Raw genomic sequence first — 20,646 nt, forward strand, 5'->3', positions numbered from 1 at the left:
TTTGAGGGATTTGATAATTTGATTTTAGTTAATGAATTTTACTATCATTTCCTTCTCTCAGATCTACCTGGCAGCACTTACCTAGTAACTCTCCCACACCTCACACGACACCTGTACCTGGGCATTACTACATGTAACTCTAGCCAGACGGACCCATAGTCCTCACATAAAAAGGAAAGGGAATGATGCTTCTTCCTCCCATAAACTCTTCTCCAGTGGTACTAGCTAATCTTATGGGCTAGGTGCTGGAGACTTAAACATTCCTTTGGAGATAGGACAAATCAAATTTAAAACCTGGATTTCAGCTTGATAAAAAACATTTATTCATTTATAACTTCATGAAATGGGGAAAATCATTTTCCAAAGGGTTCTTTTTGGATCATGTTTAATCTTTAAAGAACTGAGCTATTTAAAGGTCCTTCCAAAAATTATTGAAAATAATGTTTTCTAACAGAGATAAGGATATATGGTGGTTATGCACCGTCTACTTCGTTTTCAGCTGTTCCTTTATGAAGAAGAGCATTTTTCAATGTACAGATAGAGAATGCCGGGGTCCAACCCCAGCAGGTCCAGGGGTCCCCAAAGGTGTGGACGGAGTCGGCGAAGAAGGAATGACACGGAGACAGCGTTCAGTTGATCAGCAGCCTAGCCAGGATCTCTAGCCTGGATTTCCAGCCAAGTTCTGGTCTGGATCTCCAGAGAGGTTCTGCTTAGAATCTCCAGCCAGGTTCTGTATCCATGTTCTCCAGCCAGGTTCAGTCACCAGGTTCTAGTCAGGTTCTCTTGCCAATCTCTGTAGTCAGGTTCAGTCCAGGATCTTTTGCCATGTTCTCTCGCTAGGTTCTGTCTCTAGGTTCTGAGGCCAGTTTCTGTCCAGGATCTTTTGCCATGTTCTCTCCAGCGAAGTTCTTCTGTCTCTAGAGAACGTTCTGTGTAGGTTCTGTGCCTAGGTTCTGTCTCTCTTGGTTCTGTCTTCTTAGTTCTGTGTTCTAAGTTCTGTCTCTCGCTGTCTTGTTACATCTGTATTTATACCAGTTGATTCAATCCTATCAATCTCTATTACAAAGGTTAGGGCGTTTCTTATCTCCATTCCAGGGAGTAAAGATTATGTAGCTTAAGCATGATTGTTCGTAGTTAAAGTGATTAATTACCCGCCTGGCACTTAGTTGAGGGGTTTTATTCCCTCCCTAACTTCAGGGGAAAATCCCTACCTGGGGAAACAACCTCTCTCAGAGAGGAAACCTTGGTTAAAACACATAGTGCCAAGAAGGTGAGCAAACATATTAAGAACAGTATGCCATATATGCCAGGTCCCTTGAAACAGCAAGCATGGACTGGCTCCCGGCAAGAGAAGGCCCGAATACATGTTTATTGAGAAAAAGAGTGAATAAAATGAAAATAACTCACACATCTGGATTAAGAAGGCATACCTCTGGCACTGTATTCCACTCAGCAGCCTACATGCACTGCTATTGCTTGTGAGTTGGTGGAAAGAAGAGCTATCATGATATTGAAGCTCTGTTGCAGTTTAGTTTTGCTTCTTTGCAAGTCAAGATTCATAATTCATAGATATGAAGAAGTTATAATGTTACCCTTCCTTATAAACAAAAATGTACTAGTCAAATTCCCACATTGCCAGTTGTAAAATTTATATGCTGATAAAAGTACTAAGCAACTGCTGGAGCATTATCAAGAGAATATGGTTAATGCAACTTCATTACTACTAATAACCACGAAAAACATATAGATCAAGCTCATGCAGAGGAATTTTTCATCTGAATAGTTCTTAAAAGGGAATGAACACTGTTTCCCTTTTTTGAACATTCTTTGTTTTTAACCAATTAATTCCCCCCTCATCCACTACCTTAGAAGAACATTTTCTTTTCAAAACAACTACTGATGGAGACTACTTATTTTCAGGTATAAACAATTGTAAACCATGCACTTCTAGGAAAAGCATGCTGTCTGTCCATAGTTTGTTTTTCAGATATGCCAAAGTTAGCTAACACAGATCTTAAGTGTTAGCAGCTGCATTTTTCACGAGAAATGCTTAACAATTCGCAACAATTTTTATTGCCTGTGATGTATATTAAGTCATATGTGCTAAATTAATGACGATTAACACAGTTATTAGAGACCTGATGGACAGTGAGAATAGGGTTGGATTAAAGATGGAGTGTAATGTGTAAAGGTGTTGAAATAAATACTAAGAGGTCTTTATAATTAAGATATCAGATATTAAATCTAATGAGTAACAAATTCTGTATAATCAGTCTTCCATTACTATTTTCTACTACATACTATTATTAAATAAACTAGAGGCCCAGTGTGTGAAATTCATGTACTTGGGACGGGGGAAGGGGGAGGTATCTCTCAGCCTGGCTTGTGCCCTCTCGCAGTCTGGGAGCCCTTGGGGGATGTCCATCAGTGGGACATCCTTTGCACTGCAGCGGAGGCAGGAGAGGCTCCTGCCACCACCACTGTGCTCACCAGCCATGAGCTCAGCTCAGGGCTTTTGGTTGAGCAGCGCTCCCCCTATGGGAGCACACTGACCACCAGGGGGCAGCTCCTGCATTGAGCATCTGCCCCCTGGTAGTCAGTGCGTGTCATGGAAACCTGTTGTTCTGCTGTTTGGTTGATTTGCATATTAGCCTTTTATTATATAGGACTAGAGGCCCGATACACAGAATTTGTGCAAGAGTAGGCCTTCTTTCCCCCAGCTGCCGGCAACGGCTTCCCTCTGGCACCTGGGACCTGGGCTTCCCTCTGGCCACCGACAGGTACCCGGGACCTGGGGTTCCCTCCGGCTGCCTGTAGCCACCCGGGACTCAGGCTTCCCTCACAGCCCTGGCTTCGTCCAGAAGGCTGTCTAGTCTAATTAGCATATTATGCTTTTATTATTATAGATAGTACTATCTAGGAGAGATTGTTTTGAAATTATGCCAACAACTTTTGGCATAACTCCATTTAGCAGCTTAAATCAGTAGCTAAAGGGTATTTTTTTGTCTCTGAAAATCCATGAATCCTCCAAAACACCTGTATCAGAACCCAACCTGGCTTCACTATTGGGTTCAGAGGCCCCTTTAGTTCAGTTTCAGAAACTCTAAAAAAAAAACCTCTTGCAGCCCTGACCGGTTTGGCTCGGTGGATAGAGCCTCGGCCTGCGGACTCAAGGGTCCCAGGTTCGATTCCAGTCAAGGGCATGTACCTTGGTTGCAGGCACATCCCCAGTAGGGAGTGTGCAGGAGGCAGCTGATCGATGTTTCTCTCTCAACGATGTTTCTAGCTCTCTATCCCTCTCCCTTCCTCTCTGTAAAAAATCAATAAAATATATTTAAAAAAAAAAACAACAACAAAAAAACCCCTCTTGCGGCCTCTCAATACCCTTTAACGACTCAATCTCCTACAGTCTGGATTTCTGACCCACATTCTAGTGAAGAGCTTTCTTTTCTTTCTTACTTTTTTTTTTTTTTGCTAATCCTCATGTGAGGATATTTCCCCCTCTCTCCCCACGGCCACTGATTTTTAGAGAGGGTGGAAAGGAGGGGAAGAGACACACAGAGCGAAGCATCTCTGTGAGAGAGACATCAACTGTTTGCCTCCTATACACACTCTCCGGATCGAGCCTGATGTATGTGCCCTTGACTGGAATTGAACCCGGACCCTTCAGTCTATGGGCCAACGCTCTAACCACTTCGCAAACCAGCTAGGGCTCCAACACCTTAATAGTCAAAGTCTTCAACTTCCAAACCTTCCTAAAGCTTTACAAAACCACATTATCACTTCTGTAAAAATTCCCTTGATATCCAAATCTTTACCATAATTTCCTTCCTTTCTACCTATAGATTTATTTTTTAGGATTGATATTAAGTATCTAATATTTGTTTATTTCACTCTTTTTACAGTAAAATTTTGTTAGATACTTGTTTATATTTTTGTCAGAGTAAATTTGCAATTTATTTTTAATTATTTCTCTCTATATTCTGATTTATATATTTTTTTCTTCTTCTCTTTTTCTCATGATCCCAAAGGTTGAATGTCAGTCACCAAACCACAGATCCAGGAAGCTCAGAAAACACCAGGCAGGATACACACCAAAATCACTATACTTAGTCATATCTTTTTTTTTTTTTTAATCCTCAGCCAAGGATATTTTTCCATTGATTTTTAGAAAGAGTGAAAGGGAGAGGGAGAGACAGAGAGAAACATCGATGGGAGAGAGACACATCGACTGGTTGCCTCCTGCACCCACCCCAACCAGGGCTGGGGAACCTGCAACTGAGGTATGTGCCCTTGACTGGAATCGAACCTGGGACCATTCAGTCCACAAGCTGATGCTCTATCCACTGAGCCAAACTGGCTAGGGCATGGCATTTTTATAGAAAGTCACAGATAAAGAAAAAAGGTCCTCAAAGAAGTTAGAGGGAAAAAACACACCTTGCCAATAGAGGAGTAAAAGATAACAATCACATCCAACTTCTCAGTAAACCTTGCCAGCGAGAAGAGAATGGAGTGAATTAAGTGTTGAGAGGAAAAAAACCACCAGCCTGAATTCTGAACTCTATGACATTATCCTTCAAAAGTAAATACAGTACCAACATATATAAATACATATTATCCTTTAATGGTAAATATAAATGTGACCAAAGTGCCTACGTTGCAGGAGGTAACTGTACAACTATGGAAGATAGTTCTTGGTGATGTTAATTTCTGGCAGGATTGAATTTTGTGTTTATAAAATGAAGTGAAATAGAGGGGAGATATGAAAATTATGCTGGAAAAGAATGGCTGCAAAAGCTGGGAGCAAGTATAACCTGCTGTGTCCAATGGCTTCTTACCATCACATCCTTTACACTGTTGAGAAGACAAGACCAAATCTGCAACCTATACACTCCTCTAGCCTCGGAGGAATGCTGACTCACCCTTCTTCAGATGTAGGGGCCTGTTTGCCTTGCCTTTCTATTTCCACTCCCAGTTTCTATTCTGTTCCTTTTGCCCTTCCTTCCTCTTCTGTGTTTATCTTTCTTCTGAGACCTTTCTTTTCTATTTCCCCCCATTTCCTTTGTATTATAAGTCTCCTTCCCTTTCTATAATTTTCTCACTTCAATCTACCTATACTGTATTTCACCATAAAAACATGTAACTCATTTAAAAATTATTTTTCGAAGTACAAAGGTAGTTGGGAAAGTAAATATACACATATAATAGAAATACGTGACCTTGGCTTTTGGATAAAAACAATATTCTCTTTGCATTCCTGTATTTTTCTAGTCTATCATTATTGGCCTACCCTGAATGGATGCTGGTTCATATTTATTTCTTTCATGCTTATAGACATCAGTCTTTTACTTGGAAATTTAAAACAGTTGTCAGAGTTGCAACATAGTACTTTTCAAGATGATTCTAACATCTGAGCTAACGTTCATGATGTCTTTCTACTTACAAATTCCATTAAGTTGAAGGCTTCAAATTCTATAAAATGAATTTCCCAACTGCCTTTAATTATTTAACTTTAAAGTTGAGTGTATCAAATTTGCTTCAATGAAAAACATATCTAATTCTAATCTGTTTGCCATATTGTGAGGTTTCTGTTACCTCAGACGAAGTCACACCATATCTCAAGGACTTCTAGATTTTATAGGTTTTTATTAAAACTAACTAATGACAATTAGCTTGCTGTTACTTATTCCTTAGGAGTTTGACTTTCAAGTGAAATAGACTAGGATTATTTTTCATGTGGCAAGTAAATTTTTGTCCAAGTGATGTGAAGCAAAAGCATGCATGCTTGTTAGGGATAAAAAGACTGGCCCTGATGAGTGGGTGGATATAAGCTGGTTTGTGGGGCTTACCTAACTGGGTCTGAACACAATTTATTACACTAGTTACTAACATAACAAATGATAATTATGCATTAATCATAGTATATAAAATCACTGGATAAACTTTCCAAGACATAGCTATAGAAATAAATATTGAGGTTTCTATTTCTAGACTGGTAGTTTTCAACTAATTTATTTTCTGAACCAATGTATATGAGATTTAACTGTCTCCCATTAGAAACTGTGGTTCATAATAGCTGAGTGTTTAGGGGATTAAGGATTCTCTGACCGAGGGGAACACATCAGAATGGAAGAGGATATAATTCAGAGATGCCTACCTGTATGGTAGTTTTGCCCTCTTCATCTCTCTTCCTTCACTTTGAGAATATCATACAGGGTATCCCAAAAAATGTATATATACTTTTTTCTGATAGCTCAATTGATGTTTCTTTCTTTTCAGATTTAACCCACTGGAATTAATAATTATTCAAACTGTGTATACATTTTTGGGGACACCCTATATATCTTCACAGTTAGTTGGAGAGGTCAATTAACCTGTACAAGAATGTTCATAGCAGCCTTTTTTTATAATAACCCAAATCTGGAAATAACCCAGTATCTATCAGCAAGAAACTAGATAAACAACTTGTGGTATATTCATATAATGAAATGCAACTCTACAATCTAAAGGAAGGAACTAGTGATATAAACAACAATATGGATATTCAACACTGTGGATGAATTATAAAAACATTATGCTGAGCAAAAAAAAAAAAAGCTAAGACATGAAAGGGTGCATGCATATTGTGTGGCTTCATTTATGTGAAGCTCAAGAAAAGGCAAAACTAATATATGGTAATAGAAATCAGAAAGTGGTTGCCTCAGGATGGAGGGTTGGAATCTACTGTAAAGGAACACAAAAGAACTCTTGGCTAAAAGAAATATTCACTCCAGATATATTGTTTGGATGGTGGTTCCATGGGTATACACAACTGTCAAAACTAATCAGACTGAACACTTAGAATCTGTGTACTATGTACAAATTATACATACATTTATAAAAAAGGGAAAGATCTCTTTACTCTGGACTGGATAGGAGATAGTGTTACCATTTTCCCTAAACTGGTTGGGAATTAACAGCTCTCTTTAATAAAACAGAGATACACTTCAGCCATAGATGTGTTTATAGTACAAACTCTTAGTTATTTGATGAAAATATCACAAAATTACATTTATATAAAAAGCAGTGTTCTTCGAAATTCTGGTTAGCTAATTATCTACTAATAATTAATAGTTAATATTATTATCAGTAACTACTAATACTGATAACCATGAACTTCCTGGCTTCATGGCTTTGGGAATATTATTAGCATATTATTTCTTTACCATATTTTAGCAATACAATACTCCTGAAACAAAGGCAGTCATTATGTAAGTAAATATAATAGAGCTTAATTTAAAAAATCTTGTTGACCATATAAAATGGTCAGACCATATAAAATGGAAATTGTCCAGGAAAATTCTAGAATGCTTTTTTAGGTTTTCAAAACTATATTTATCCAGTCATTCAACTAAGTATTTACTGAATACTGTAAACAATGTCAGGTATTGTGCTAGGCCCTGACTCTGACATTAATATGTTATTCTACATGTGAAGCTAAAAAGTGTTGATTCATTTCATGATAAGTGAATTTGTTCTGTGTGCCAGGAACAGAGAAGAACCAATGAAGGAGTGTGGTTCCTGCTCTCATAAAGCTCATACTCTAGTATGAGATGACAATTGTTGGAAGACTCCTTGTGTTTCTGGGATCCTGCACTTTCTCCAGACATTCTCCTTAGGCCAGGTCCTGAGAGGAGAACTCCTAAGCTGAGCAGATGGAGAATTACTAGTAGCCAGCAGGAGTTCGGGTCTGGATGCCACCAGGCCTGGGTCACGCGGAGCCCAGCTGAGGAATGTGAGATACATCTTCAGAGCCCAGGGAACCCTCCTTGTTAGAATCTTCCTTCCCTGGAACCTCGCTTCTTCTCAGATCCCATGCAGAGGTCCAACAAGGGCCTTCTGCACAGGGCTTACTTCCAGAATTATAATTCTGGAAGCTTTCATTATTGACATGAATTAAAAGTTGTTTAAACTAAGCTCTGACATGGAGCAGAGGAAAGCTGCGAATGTTAGCCCCGAGAATGCTATGACTGAGCTGAATGGAGAGATCAGGATCTAAACGTGGGTTCTTCCATCTCTATCAGGCCTAATTTAATCAAATGAAATATCTAATTTTGGTGAAATGAAATTGGTTAGCAAGTCAAAAAGCCAACTGTTGTGGAGCCTGGTAAAAGGCACCGCTGGATGAAGTGACACATGCTCTTGAGGCACTGCCAATAGCTCGGGTGCCATTCCTTCATCACCTCTGCCGAGCAGAAAGAATTACACACTTTGAAAAACTGTGTTTTGTCATTTTCAAAACAGAAAATCCATGAATGTTCTGGAATAAAAAAGGTATGTGATTCTAATCTTAATTTGAGATCTCAGTAAATATGAAATTCCGTTCTATAACTATATAATTGGGCATTTTAGTAGTCACAGATTTCCAAATAAATTAGATGAGTCTTTCTGAAAGACTGGTCACAAATTAAATGCACTTACTTTTTTATAGCAGCACTTTCTGGTTATTTAAAGACAAAATTGGAACAAGACTTGAGTATTAAATTGTGGTTCTGAGCTCTAAAGTTGAATGAATAGGAAAATGTCAATTCCAATTTTTAAAAAGAAATTTGCAAGTAAGTAAAATCAGAGCACAGAGAGTATTACCCACACATGTAATGGAGAATCTACCACTAAAATACCTAGGCACTTGCTTTTAAAGACTTAATTATAGCAGCCCGTGGTAAAGCAGAGAAATCAAGCTTCTTGATTTCTAGGGATATTCTTATCCATGAAATCACATGTCATCTTTGCATCCTCCTCCCTTATTTGGATAAACAGCAGCAATAGAAGTCCATCGCCATAGATGGAGCAGGTATTAGCTCCCTACTTCCCAGGTGTCTTCCTGTCTCTCTCTTGTCCTCCCTCAATTTACAGATCACTGTGGGAGGTACCCCATGAGTATATATTTCTCCTCTAGACCATCCCCACTCCTCATCTTGCTACTCAATGACAGCCCGCCCCAAAACTTTTATTTAAGAGACTCTAAACAACTAAGAAAGTAGCTGCAAGGTTAATTATGGCTGAAGGGCCCCTGATAAACTTCTAGGGAGTAAGGGCTACATATAGAATTGAAAGATTTCTTGGGCAAGATTATCAAGTAGGTCTCAATTTACACTCCCTCAAGTGGTGACTAAGGGTGTCCCTGCACCTTCATCAATGTTAGCTTGCTGATTCATTCATTCATTCACTCACTCACTCACTCCACTTTATTGAGGTAAGCTTAACATCTACAAAACCATCACCACAATCTATACCACAAACATATCAGTTACATCCAGAGATTCTTCCCACCCGCTTTATTTCATTTTTAAAATTTTATTTTATTTTATTTTTTGTGTGATAACACTTAAAATAAGATCCACTCTCTCAGGGAATTTTTAGGTATATAATATGGTATTATTAAATATTTATGTACAGTAGGTCTCTAGGACTAAATCATCTCTGGCTTAACTATTTTTAATTTGCTAATATGAAAGGTGGAAGTGGTACTTTATTGGTATTTTAATTTGCACTTCTTTGACTAATTATGAGTTTGGACAGCCTTTTACATGTTTATTTGTTGTTTTGTTGTTTGTAATTCTATCTTCATTGAGTGCCTACTATATTCTAGAAACTATTTTAGGTGCTATAACAGTTAATAAGACAAACACTTAGAGTTTATATTTTAGTGCAAGAAACAAATGATAAAAACAAACAAAAAACCCAATATTTTTTTTAAAACCTAAAAATACCACTTTGTGCTATAAAAACAAGAATAATAAGAAAGCAAAGGGACAGAGGAAAGAGAGCCATTATCTTTTTTTAAAAAAAATATATTTTTTATTGATTTTTTACAGAGAGGAAGGGAGAGGGATAGAAAGTTAGAAACATCAATCAGCTGCCTCCTGCACACTCCCTACTGGGGATGTGCCCGCAACCAAGGTACATGCCCTTGACGGGAATCGAACCTGGGACCCTTGAGTCTGCAGGCTGATATTCTATCCACTGAGCCAAACTGGTTAGGGCAGGAGCCATTACCTTAGATAGAGTAGTCAAAGGGAGGTTTTATGGAGAGATGACATTTGAACAGAGACTGAACAGTGCATGTGCCATGTGGATTCTTGAAGGGGGCAGGGGTTGGGGGGGGGGGGCGGGAAGAGGAATCCAAGCACAGGGAAAAGCAAGCTCAAAGCTCCCAAAGTGGGGATGCTTGTGTGCTTGAGGAATAGTAAGTAGGCCTGTGTGGCTGGAGCAATAAGCAACAGGGAAGAGTGGTGGTAGCAAATGGGGTTGGAGAGATGGTAGGAGGCTGGATCATTAGGGCTTGTCTCACTGAAAATGTTTTGGTGAGTCACTGAGGGCTTGAGCAGTGGAATGTTATGATCTGACTTACACTAATCTGGTGCCATGCGAGCCGCGAGTCCCGGCCGGCAAGAAGTGCTCCATGCACCTCCTGGTGACTGGTTGTTTGGTCATTCTGCCGTTACAGTGTCACGACCACAGGCCTTTTATGATATAGATGATACTATAGTTTGCCAGTTACTTCCAAAACAAATATTTTCCCACTTTTCTATTTGCATTGGGTTCAGTTTATTTTATTTTTTACATATTTACTTAAAACTAATTGCATGTAAAATCCACCAGTTATTCCCTTTGTGGCTTCTTCTATTACTTTTAAGCTTAAAAAGCCTTCCAGTAACCAGGGGCCAGATAGACAATTGTATTTTGAGTGCATGTTGACTCATTTGGAATTTACCTTCTTAAAAGATTTATCATGAACTCTTCCCTTGCTCACTGGTCTGTGATGTCTTCTTCACATAGTATGTTTTATTTGGTTCAATTTCAATTTTAAGCTTTGAAATTACAACAGAGATGATGAAAAACCTTCTTTCCAATTGTCAAAATAATATGCTTTGTATAAGATTCTCAATGTGCTCACAAGGAAATACATAAAACAAAATCAACATTCTTCAGAAGAAAAATGCAGGGACAAAAAGCTAATAAAAGAAAGATAAAACATGAAGGGGAGAAAATAAAGGGCAAAGTCCATTTCCTTTTTGAAAAAAAAGTACATGTTGAAAAATATAAAACAAGAATACACGTATACATACAACAAATATGTTAAGTACCTTCCCAATGTTAGGCATTGCCCTAGATGCCATTAAGTGGTAAGGATAGGGGCTTAGATTTTAGTAGGGAAGTTGGGGACCAAGCCCATAACCTGGGCATGTGCCCTGACTGGGAATCGAACTATGACCTCCTGGTTCATAGGTTGATGTCAACCACTGAGCCACACCAGCGGGGCTATATTGTTCTTTTAAACATAACAAAACTAAATACTTGACATAACATAACAAAAGGAAAAACAAGAGACCAGACTGTAAGATACTTGAGGACAGGGGTTTTTGTCAGGTTTGCTCACTGCGCTCTCCAATGCCTAGCATAATGAGAGTCTGGAACTCATTAAAAATTTGCTAAATAAAAGGAACAAAGCGACTATAGGGAATAGCCTTTTATTGGCGAAATAAGAGTCAGATGAAATGAACATTCAGAAAAGGGCTTCAGAGAAGCTGCATGGGCTATAAAACTGGTCTCATAATTACATTGCATTGTACGTCAAAATCAAGGATGGGTAATTTAAAAGTAACATTACACTAACACGGGGTTCAAAATACAATGTTAAATTTAGCCACTTCCTTGTAAACTTCTTGTCATCACTTTGACTATGAGTTTCTATGTGGCAGGAATTATGTCTTCTTTTCAACTCTCCAAGTGAGAGGAGAACACGCTGTGTGTGCATCCTACATGGTATATATTTACGCTGTTGGAGACCTACTGAAGAAATGCTAGCACACAGGCAAAGTACTCAAGGAAGAAAATGGGGACAACTTGGCAGCATTTATCATTACTAACACTTCAGTCTCCTAGAGTAAACTTTGAAATTACATTCTAATTTGAGATGGTTCTGGTTTGACAAGTTAACCCTTGAGACATCTGAGTACAGTATTATGAAAGAACAAAACTGTTCATCAACCCTTTATGCCACTGTTAATTTCTTTTAAAAGTAGGATTTTAATGTTTTTTAATTCCTACAGTGACCCTTAAAATTTCTATGTATGTAATCACGAATGCACACACAAGATGCATTTATAAGCTTATTGTGTAGTTCCAAAGACAGTTGGGAAAATCAATTTTAATTTTGTTACTGAAATAATTTAAAAATATATTATAGAACTGCCTCTTTTCAATCAACAGCAAGGATCTAGAAAAAGATTATACAAGTAGGCACACTTTATTTAGGTTTATTAGTGTTAGAAAAATGAAGTTGCCTAACTTCAAACTGAAATAAGCCCTCTTATATTTAGTTTTTCATCTCACCACTGGCATCAATGTATATTACTTTCTTATGTCTTTAAAGAAACTCAGATTAAAAAACTTGGCTCATTTATTTAACAAGATTCATTATATGCATTAACAACTGAGATGCCCCAAACTAGAAAATTATTTTCAGAAAATGTGCAATATTTCCTGATCATCTCCGAGAATATCTTTGTGACTTAAAACTTTAATCAAAGAAAGAGGACTTACCGGCTTTTATTCATAAGGTCTGCTCCCCGTGCTTTGTAATAATCTAAATTTGGATGGAATTGATAAGTCACTGGTCTTGGATTTCTCTATAGAAAAAAAAAAGAATAAATTAAAATGTATATAGCTGATTAAATTATACATTAACATATGAAAGGATAAAATCATTGTTTTTATATTCTTTCAGAAAAAAATACATAAAATAATGAAGTTTAATAATTAGTGTGCTTGCGTTTTGCTTTTATTGTTGAAGTTTTGCCTTAACTGATCTTAGTCCTGACTAAAGACTGAAATTGTTTTAATAGATTTTTTCTTTTAAAAGTTTTTTTAATTGATTTTTTTAGAGAGAGGAAGGGGGAGAGTAGAGAGCAAGAGAGCAAAAGAGCGAGAGACAGAGGAGAGAAACATTGATCAGCTGCTTCTCCCATGCTCCCTGACCAGGGAGTGAACTCACAACCTTTTGGTGTATGGGACAACACTCCAATCAACTAAGCCACACCAGCCAAGGCTGATACATTTTTCTTTACTTGTCTCATAGTTCACATAAATTTCTTCCTGTTAGATTTATTTTTTTATGATTTTGATTAATTCATTATGACTTTCCAAAACACAATAAGTTAAAATTACAACAAAACTGAAAAATTATATGAGATTTAACAGGAACACAATCTATGCTAATGGACTAAGAGATACAAAGTGTCAAGAAAGCTGCATTTTGGAGAAAGATTTTTTTTGATACCCAGAATACTAAATTTGCCCACTAGATGGCACACCGAGTCTTTCTTCTCCTAAAATGAACAAACGATTTCAAGAATTCAGCAATTCTTTTAAAGTTAGCAATTTCTATGTCATCTATTCTTATAAACGAGTTTAATAAGTACCCATGTGGTGGAAATATTAGCAGAGTACCATCACGATACAAAAGCAAAATGACCAACAAGCATACATTTATATAAAAGAAGCAATACACTGTCCTTTCTGGTATTTAATATTATTTATAATCAGTATAGAAATGTCCTTGAATCATAGATCGGGTGTGTCTAAATATTTTGCTATTAATTTAATGTGTCTAATATTTAAATGTATCCAGTTCCTCATAGACACAAAATTTAAAAAGTTTAATTTTCTTAAAAATTCACCTAGTTTATAAAAATGTAACATGTTAACAAAGCATTACTTAAATACCATCATCTCCAAAATGTTAAATCACATATTTTTATTTAAAATTTAAAAATCCTTATAAATAAATGTGTTCCAATGTTCACCTGAGCATATAATTCAAGTTAATACTTAGGATTTTGAACCAGAAGATGCCTTGTCCTTTAAGAGATTTATCTAGGCATAGAAAGGTTGCATTTTATCTTAATAAAAAATTACCAATATGTTTTGATATCAATCCTTGGAGACAAAATCCTGAGGCACTGATACTTGCATGTAGGTGGAGGTATGTAATTGCTAAGGTTAAACAGTTTGAAATTCATCAAGCTAACAAGCTGCATCTCAATGGCCATGATGGACCTTTTCTTTTTCTGCTGAAAAGAGAATATTTGCACAGCTCAACCCTTTCATAGCTCCTCCAAGTCAGCCCTAATCATCTAACAAAAACGACAATCCCTTGATTTAGCTCCAGCTCCTACGCCACTGGTTTGGTATTCAGCACACAGTTCTAAAATAATCAAATCTGAATTGCCTTGATGAAGATAACGGATGCTTGCTTCCATGGCTACCATACCATTAAGTCTAACAGTGCAACTTCTCTCTCTCAAGGAATCACATAGGTTTCCTTGCCGTAGCTGATGACAACCTGGACCCAATATAATGGGAAAATAAAATAGAGGCTGAAGCTACTGGCAGATTGTTAGTGCATTCATGACTTATTTCAAAAATTAACTTCCACAGGACCATCACTCATGACTAATTTTGTTCTTTATTCTCAGTACCTGGAAATACATTTTGTTTTGACTAATATAAAAGACTTTTCTTCTCTGACTTTCAACAAACTAACAAAGGATTATGTTACTTTTTGCTAGAAAACAATGAAAGAGGGGATTGCACAGAACAATTTCTTGAAACATCTTTATAAGAAATGACAAGCAATTCAAGACCGAAGTGCTGATCTATCTAAGCACTTAAAGCCATTATTAGGAATAATGATCTAACTTGAACACATGAGTGAGGCTCAAGTATTGCTTTCACGGAGGCCTATTTAAATTCCTGGGAGACTTACTAGTATCAAAGGAAGAGGCAGTTTAAAGTACCACTATATTGGGACTTAAAAAAAAAAAGAAATCAAAAGAGGATGTTGAAAAACAGCATTTCAAATGTAAGAAAATAAAATCAGAGGTTCCAGTTAAAAGTTACTCAATAGAGTTTTCTGTCTGAGATGATGATGCTGTTACTAAGGCATTAAGAATGTAGAAAGATAGATGGTCTAAGCGAGCACTGCCCAATAGAAAGACAATGCAGGTCAGGAACACAAGCTTCCTATTTAAAATTACCTAGCAACCACATTAAAAAGAGAAAAAAGAAATGAGTGAATTTAAATATAACAATATATTTTATTTAATTCAGTATATCTAAAATATTGTCATTTTAACATGTAATCGTTATAAAAATTATTGAGCCATTTCAGATTCTTTCTTTTGCACAAAGTCTTTGAAATCCAGTGTATATTTTATATTTATAGCACATTTCAATTTGAACTCGTCACACTTTAATTGCTCATTTTACATGTGGCTTGTGGCTTGCAATGGACAGGACAGACTAAATGACTGACATGTGTAAACCAATGTGTGGCTATCAAAATCAATATATGCATATAGACATGAATAAAAAGGGTACAAATACTTTTGACACTAAGATTCAGTACTGACAGTACTTCAACATACCGACAGTTCTTCTCTTTTAATTAAATTAGCTTAATCTCTTCTAAATAAGGTCTTAGAAAGTCAGAAAACTTGGAACAATATATTCTCACACAGCTACTGTGTACCAAAATACAATGGTTTCCTTAGGGGAATGAGATCAAATGAGCAGAATTCTAACTTTATGCAACTGAAACATTTTAAAAGTAAAGAGAAATTTGTTTTTCTTATTTTGAAGGATATTTTCCAAAGAGAATTTTATAGAACTAAAACAGTTCTGACATTTTTTAAAGACCTAGAATTTCCTCTAAAATATAGGAGCCACTAGAATTCTCTGCTCTACTCAGCACTGGAAGTTTGCAGATCAGCCTACAACCCCCAAACCCATCCACCCCCACCACCCTTACTCCCCTGGTGCAACTCTGTATATAAGAAAGAGCAGACTGTGGAACTTCTCATTGTGCAGAACATGTGATGTCAACAACTTTAATATTATGCCTTTGCCTAGATTGGAACAATCCATACTTAATTAAAACCCATTTTCACACAGTCATGATATCAACTATTATAAGCTTTTCCAAATCAATGTACATTTAAAAAATCCTTTTGTTTCAGTGAATTTTTCTTTGATAGAAAGATGGCAAAATGGTAATCCTATCTTAGGTCTGTGCACAGAGAAATGCCAATTATGCCCCATGATCTGGGAAGTCTATGTAACCATACGTGAAGATATGAAATCACAAGTCCAGTCTACCTTGGCTTACCACTCCTTTCCTAGATCAACCCAGATGGACTGGAAATGAACCTACAAGATTGCAGCTGGTTAACTTCCCAAGTACCATTCCAGTCTTGTCTGTTAACAAGCTGGTGGAGGAGCTCTCCTTGAAGCTATGTATTCAGCGTTTTATTTTATGGTAATCCTAAAGGCCCGGTGCATGACATTTGTGCACTCGGGGGGTCTGGGAGCCCTCAGGAATGTCCGAGTGATGGCTTAAGCCTGCTCCCGCCATTGCTGCTGTGTTCACCAGCTGGGAGCCTGGCTCAGGGCTTCTGGCTGAGTTGGCACTCTCCCTGTGGGAGGGCACTGACCATCAGGGGGCAGCTTCCACCCTGAGCATCTGCCCCCTGGTGGTCAGTGCGCATCCTAGTGACCAGTTGTTCTGCAATTTGGTCAATTTGCATATTGCCCTTTTATTGCATAGGATAAGAAGAATGCTGAAATTTCCACCCATGGCATGGACAGGCTGCATTTTTGGGAAGCATCTTGAAGCTTTGTGGACAAAATGACTTACAGACAATGCTAGAAACAAGTGTCCTAGAGGGAACTATATGGAAAAACAAAAGAAAAGAAAGACCATGCTGTATTTCTGAATTTCTAAAACACTTTTGTTAATTTGGCAAGATCACAAAATCAATTTACAAATAGTACTGAAATGACAGCATTCAATGTAAGGGATAAAACTTATTGAAAGCTATCTAATCTCGCTGGTATAGTTAACGTTCTTCACTTCTAGTCTATGCTATGCTAGTAAACTTGCTCCTTACTGTCATTTCAGGTAAAACACACACTCTGTCCCTTGCCGGGTGTGACTTTTGATGGTGGACAACTCCTCTCTGCTCTACTCTGCACTGGAAGTCTGTAGATGAGCACATAACCCCTTCCCCCTACCCCCCCCCCCCCGAACACACACACCAGTTCTATTTTAGTATTTTAAGCTCAAATTCAGTTTGTTGTAGTAGAATACAAATATTTAAATGCTAACCCACACTAACTACACGATACTACAAGTAGTTCAATTAACTAAAAGATGGTACATGCAATTTTCCTTGTTCTAAGCCTGGTGAAATCAAGCACATCCAACAAAGGGCATTACAAACAATACTTTCCAGATTGATCCCCTAACTCCTGACCCTCCCTTGTAGATGACTGCCTCCTTTTGAATCGTCATATGGAACTCCAGAAGGAAGTTCATCTAAAGAGCTCATTCTGTTTTGAACAGCATGGACCCTTTCAAACGGCTGGCTATTTATATACACAGGTAGAACGGAAAAGAGCCAAAGAAAAGCAATTCCAGTGATCCCTGCTCTGATTTATGAATGTGCCAGAAGGAGTTAAAGAAGAGTTAAAGTTATATGTTAAAACAAAGAGACTAGGTAAACACAGCTCGCCCATCTGCTTTAAAGGCCCAGGATGCCTGGTGGGGGCGGCAGGGGATCAGGAGTCTGTGAGCCTCCTGCTCAGATCCCTGCTCCACCCACTACTAGCTGATGAGCCACTGAGAGGAGTCAGTTACTCTCCCATCTCCAGTTTCCTCATATGCAAAACGGCAGTAAGGATGAAATGAGACAATGAACGTTCAGTGTACAGCACAGTGCTGGGCACTGGATGCAAATGAATGAGATGGAAGCTATGATTACCTTCTGATACCACCGAGCACTGACAAACAGACCTTTATTTTGAGAGCAGATTTGACAGTTTAATAACTTAAAACCTATAACATTTAGGAAGAGAAAGTGATGTTTCATACCCCTGATAATCATTCTTAAATTTAGGATAGATTCTTCTAAACAATACATTTAAAAAGCAAAAACACATAGGAAAATATATCATGCACACTGGATCTCATATGGAAGGAAGGCTGTCTTATTTCTGAGTATATACATTTATAAATTTTTAAGAAATTGTAAAACCATACTATCCCATTACTGCACATTTGCTTGCCAGCTCATGTGATCACAATAATTAAAGTGATTTTCTGCAATATGTCCAAATTATTATCATTTTTATACTTTATTGGTCACGATTCTTACATTAAATTAAAATGATACAGTTCCTGTAGCACTTAATAGAAAATATTGATTTAGATTTACAATATTGTGTATGTTTGGCACGAAGGAAAGAAAATATTTGACAAATGAAGAATTACTCAGTTTTCTTTCCCCTAATATTTTGCTACCAACCCTTAATTTTTAGCATGCCAGAATAGGAAAGGGGAAAAATATGGCTCAGAAGGCGAAACGGCACTGTAAAAACACGTCGAACGTTTCTCTTTGATGAAAAATGAGACTCTTATTTTAGTGAATATGTTATTGCCTCAATGCTGGGGGAAAAGCAACCGTCATTAGAAAAACGAATTGCTCAGCTGTTTATAAGCAAAAAGCTCTGGGGGAATTTCTCAGGACCCCAAAGGCAAAGCATTACAGGGTTATGCAAACATATGTTGCAGGTGTTTTAGGGGAGACAGGTGGGCAAGCCTCCGCCATGGTAGAGGAGTTAGTTTAATACGCTGTAACGGGAACGAGATAACCTGAATGCATCCAAGTGCAGTGATGCCGCGGCACCAGCGCGCTGAGCGGGAGAGCAAAACTCTCCCGAAAATAATTACCTTGTTAGTGCCAAGCTAACGGAAATTTTCCCATCTTATAGTTTTATAGAAAACAAACACTGCCAATTACTTTTAAAAAAACACACCAAAAAACTCAAGGTATTTTAAACCTGGAACAAAGAACAGCCTGAAATAGTGATAATTATCCAGAAAAGATAAGGATGAAGTATTGTTGCTTTTATTTAAGCAAATATTCCTAAGGAGACAGTTTGTTGTAATATCCCCTGTTTGGTTCACTAGGCAACATTAGATTTATCATAATTCTCCTAAAGCCTAAGATATTTCTATATTAAAATGCTAATTTTGTCTTTTCTTTTGCCTGTAATTAAAGCTGGGGAAATTTGTGATCTGATATTCTCTGATTGCTAGAGGGTCCACAAAGGTCTCACCATCGCTGTTTCTTATTGCCACACACTGCCCTCTTCATTAAAATTAGATACAGGGACACAGTGGATCAAAAGGCAGACATTATAATCTTAAATGCTCACAAAGCTCCCATTTTAAAATATACACAAAATAACTGGTATTATCTGGATATTGCTGTCAAACCTAGACTTGTATTTTATTTCCTTCCTCATGGGTCTGAGTTGATTTTGTTTTTATATTATTCCTGTTACTGAGAAAATACTTATTTACTATACATATTTATGTATAACAGTATATTGATCCATACCTTCCTTATCTAAACCACTTTTTTAAACAACCCATACCATGAATTAAATGCCAAATATTTAGTGTCAAAAAAGCTCAGAAAACATCAGATATGGAAAATTAAAACCTAGCTTGATTTTTTTTATAATATTCCAAAATCCAAAATGTGGATACAAATTATTCATCAAGTGAACACAGATCTTCACACACACACACAAAAATCTCTGTAGCAAGGTTGTAAATTAGAATATTATTTCAGTACCAGGTTTAAAATGACCTTCAGTATAGTAATAATTCCCATTTTGACAAGAAGTATATAGCAATTGGCAGAAAAATTCAAGTATTTCAATTTTTGCATCTACAGATGAAAAACAAAACAAAACATTTTAAAGGCCTACAATAAGTTTTTTAAAAAGCAAAAGATTGTTAAATGGGTAAAGACCCAGACAAAACCTCTGAAGCCACGCCAGCCTCATTTTACATACCGAATAAGCCCAATTCCCTAAAGTGACATCTCCCTCTCTACCCTGGCAAGCCGAGATCTCAGATGGCAGAGAAGCATTTTAAACCACCTGTGCGTTATGCTCGACTGTAGCTTCACACAATAAATAGACACCAACAGAGAAATAAAATTCTTTTCCTTTTCCTAATGTATTTATATTATTGAACTTAGCATGCAGGAGGATGCCAGATGAACATGCCCCTCAATATATGGGAAGTAATTTAGGCCAATACATTTTCTTTGTTACTAATACTGGTCCTAGAACACTCCTTTTAGATAGTTGGTTAGCTCTTTTCAGCATTACTGAACTCTTCACCCTTTTCCTTCCTGGAATGTAAGCAGATGGGAAGGGGAAGCCTTACTTTATAGAAATCTAGGAAACCCATTTGTCTTTTCCTAGGACTGGTTCCCAACTCCCAATAATATAAAGGTAAAAGGAAAGAGGTGATCACAAAAATTGTTCCTAAATACTCCAATTTGATATACAAATTATGTTGTAATTTTTTATTGTTGGAAATGTTAAAAATAAGTTTAAACAAAATGTCACCAAAATAGAAGCAACTGAAAAAATTGTTTTAGGATATCTGAATCACCAAGAATAAATCTATGTGACCCCATGGGACCCAGAATCCTGGTTTGAAGAATTTAGCCTCATCTT

The 20,646-nt window shown here is 37.2% G+C and overlaps 1 protein-coding gene across 6 annotated transcripts in view; it reads right to left on the minus strand.

Annotated features, from left to right (window-relative positions):
- Positions 1–20,646, minus strand: part of TBC1D5 (TBC1 domain family member 5) — a 457,482-nt gene that overhangs the window by 63,046 nt on the left and 373,790 nt on the right. For all 6 annotated transcript variants that reach the window (XM_059664053.1, XM_059664048.1, XM_059664051.1 and 3 more), the window contains one exon: positions 12,589–12,674. In XM_059664053.1, coding sequence (XP_059520036.1) covers positions 12,589–12,674 — 86 coding nt within the window. The remainder of the gene's footprint in view (positions 1–12,588; positions 12,675–20,646) is intronic.

This window comes from Myotis daubentonii, chromosome 14 (assembly GCF_963259705.1).
Source record: "Myotis daubentonii chromosome 14, mMyoDau2.1, whole genome shotgun sequence".
Lineage (NCBI taxonomy): Eukaryota > Metazoa > Chordata > Mammalia > Chiroptera > Vespertilionidae > Myotis > Myotis daubentonii.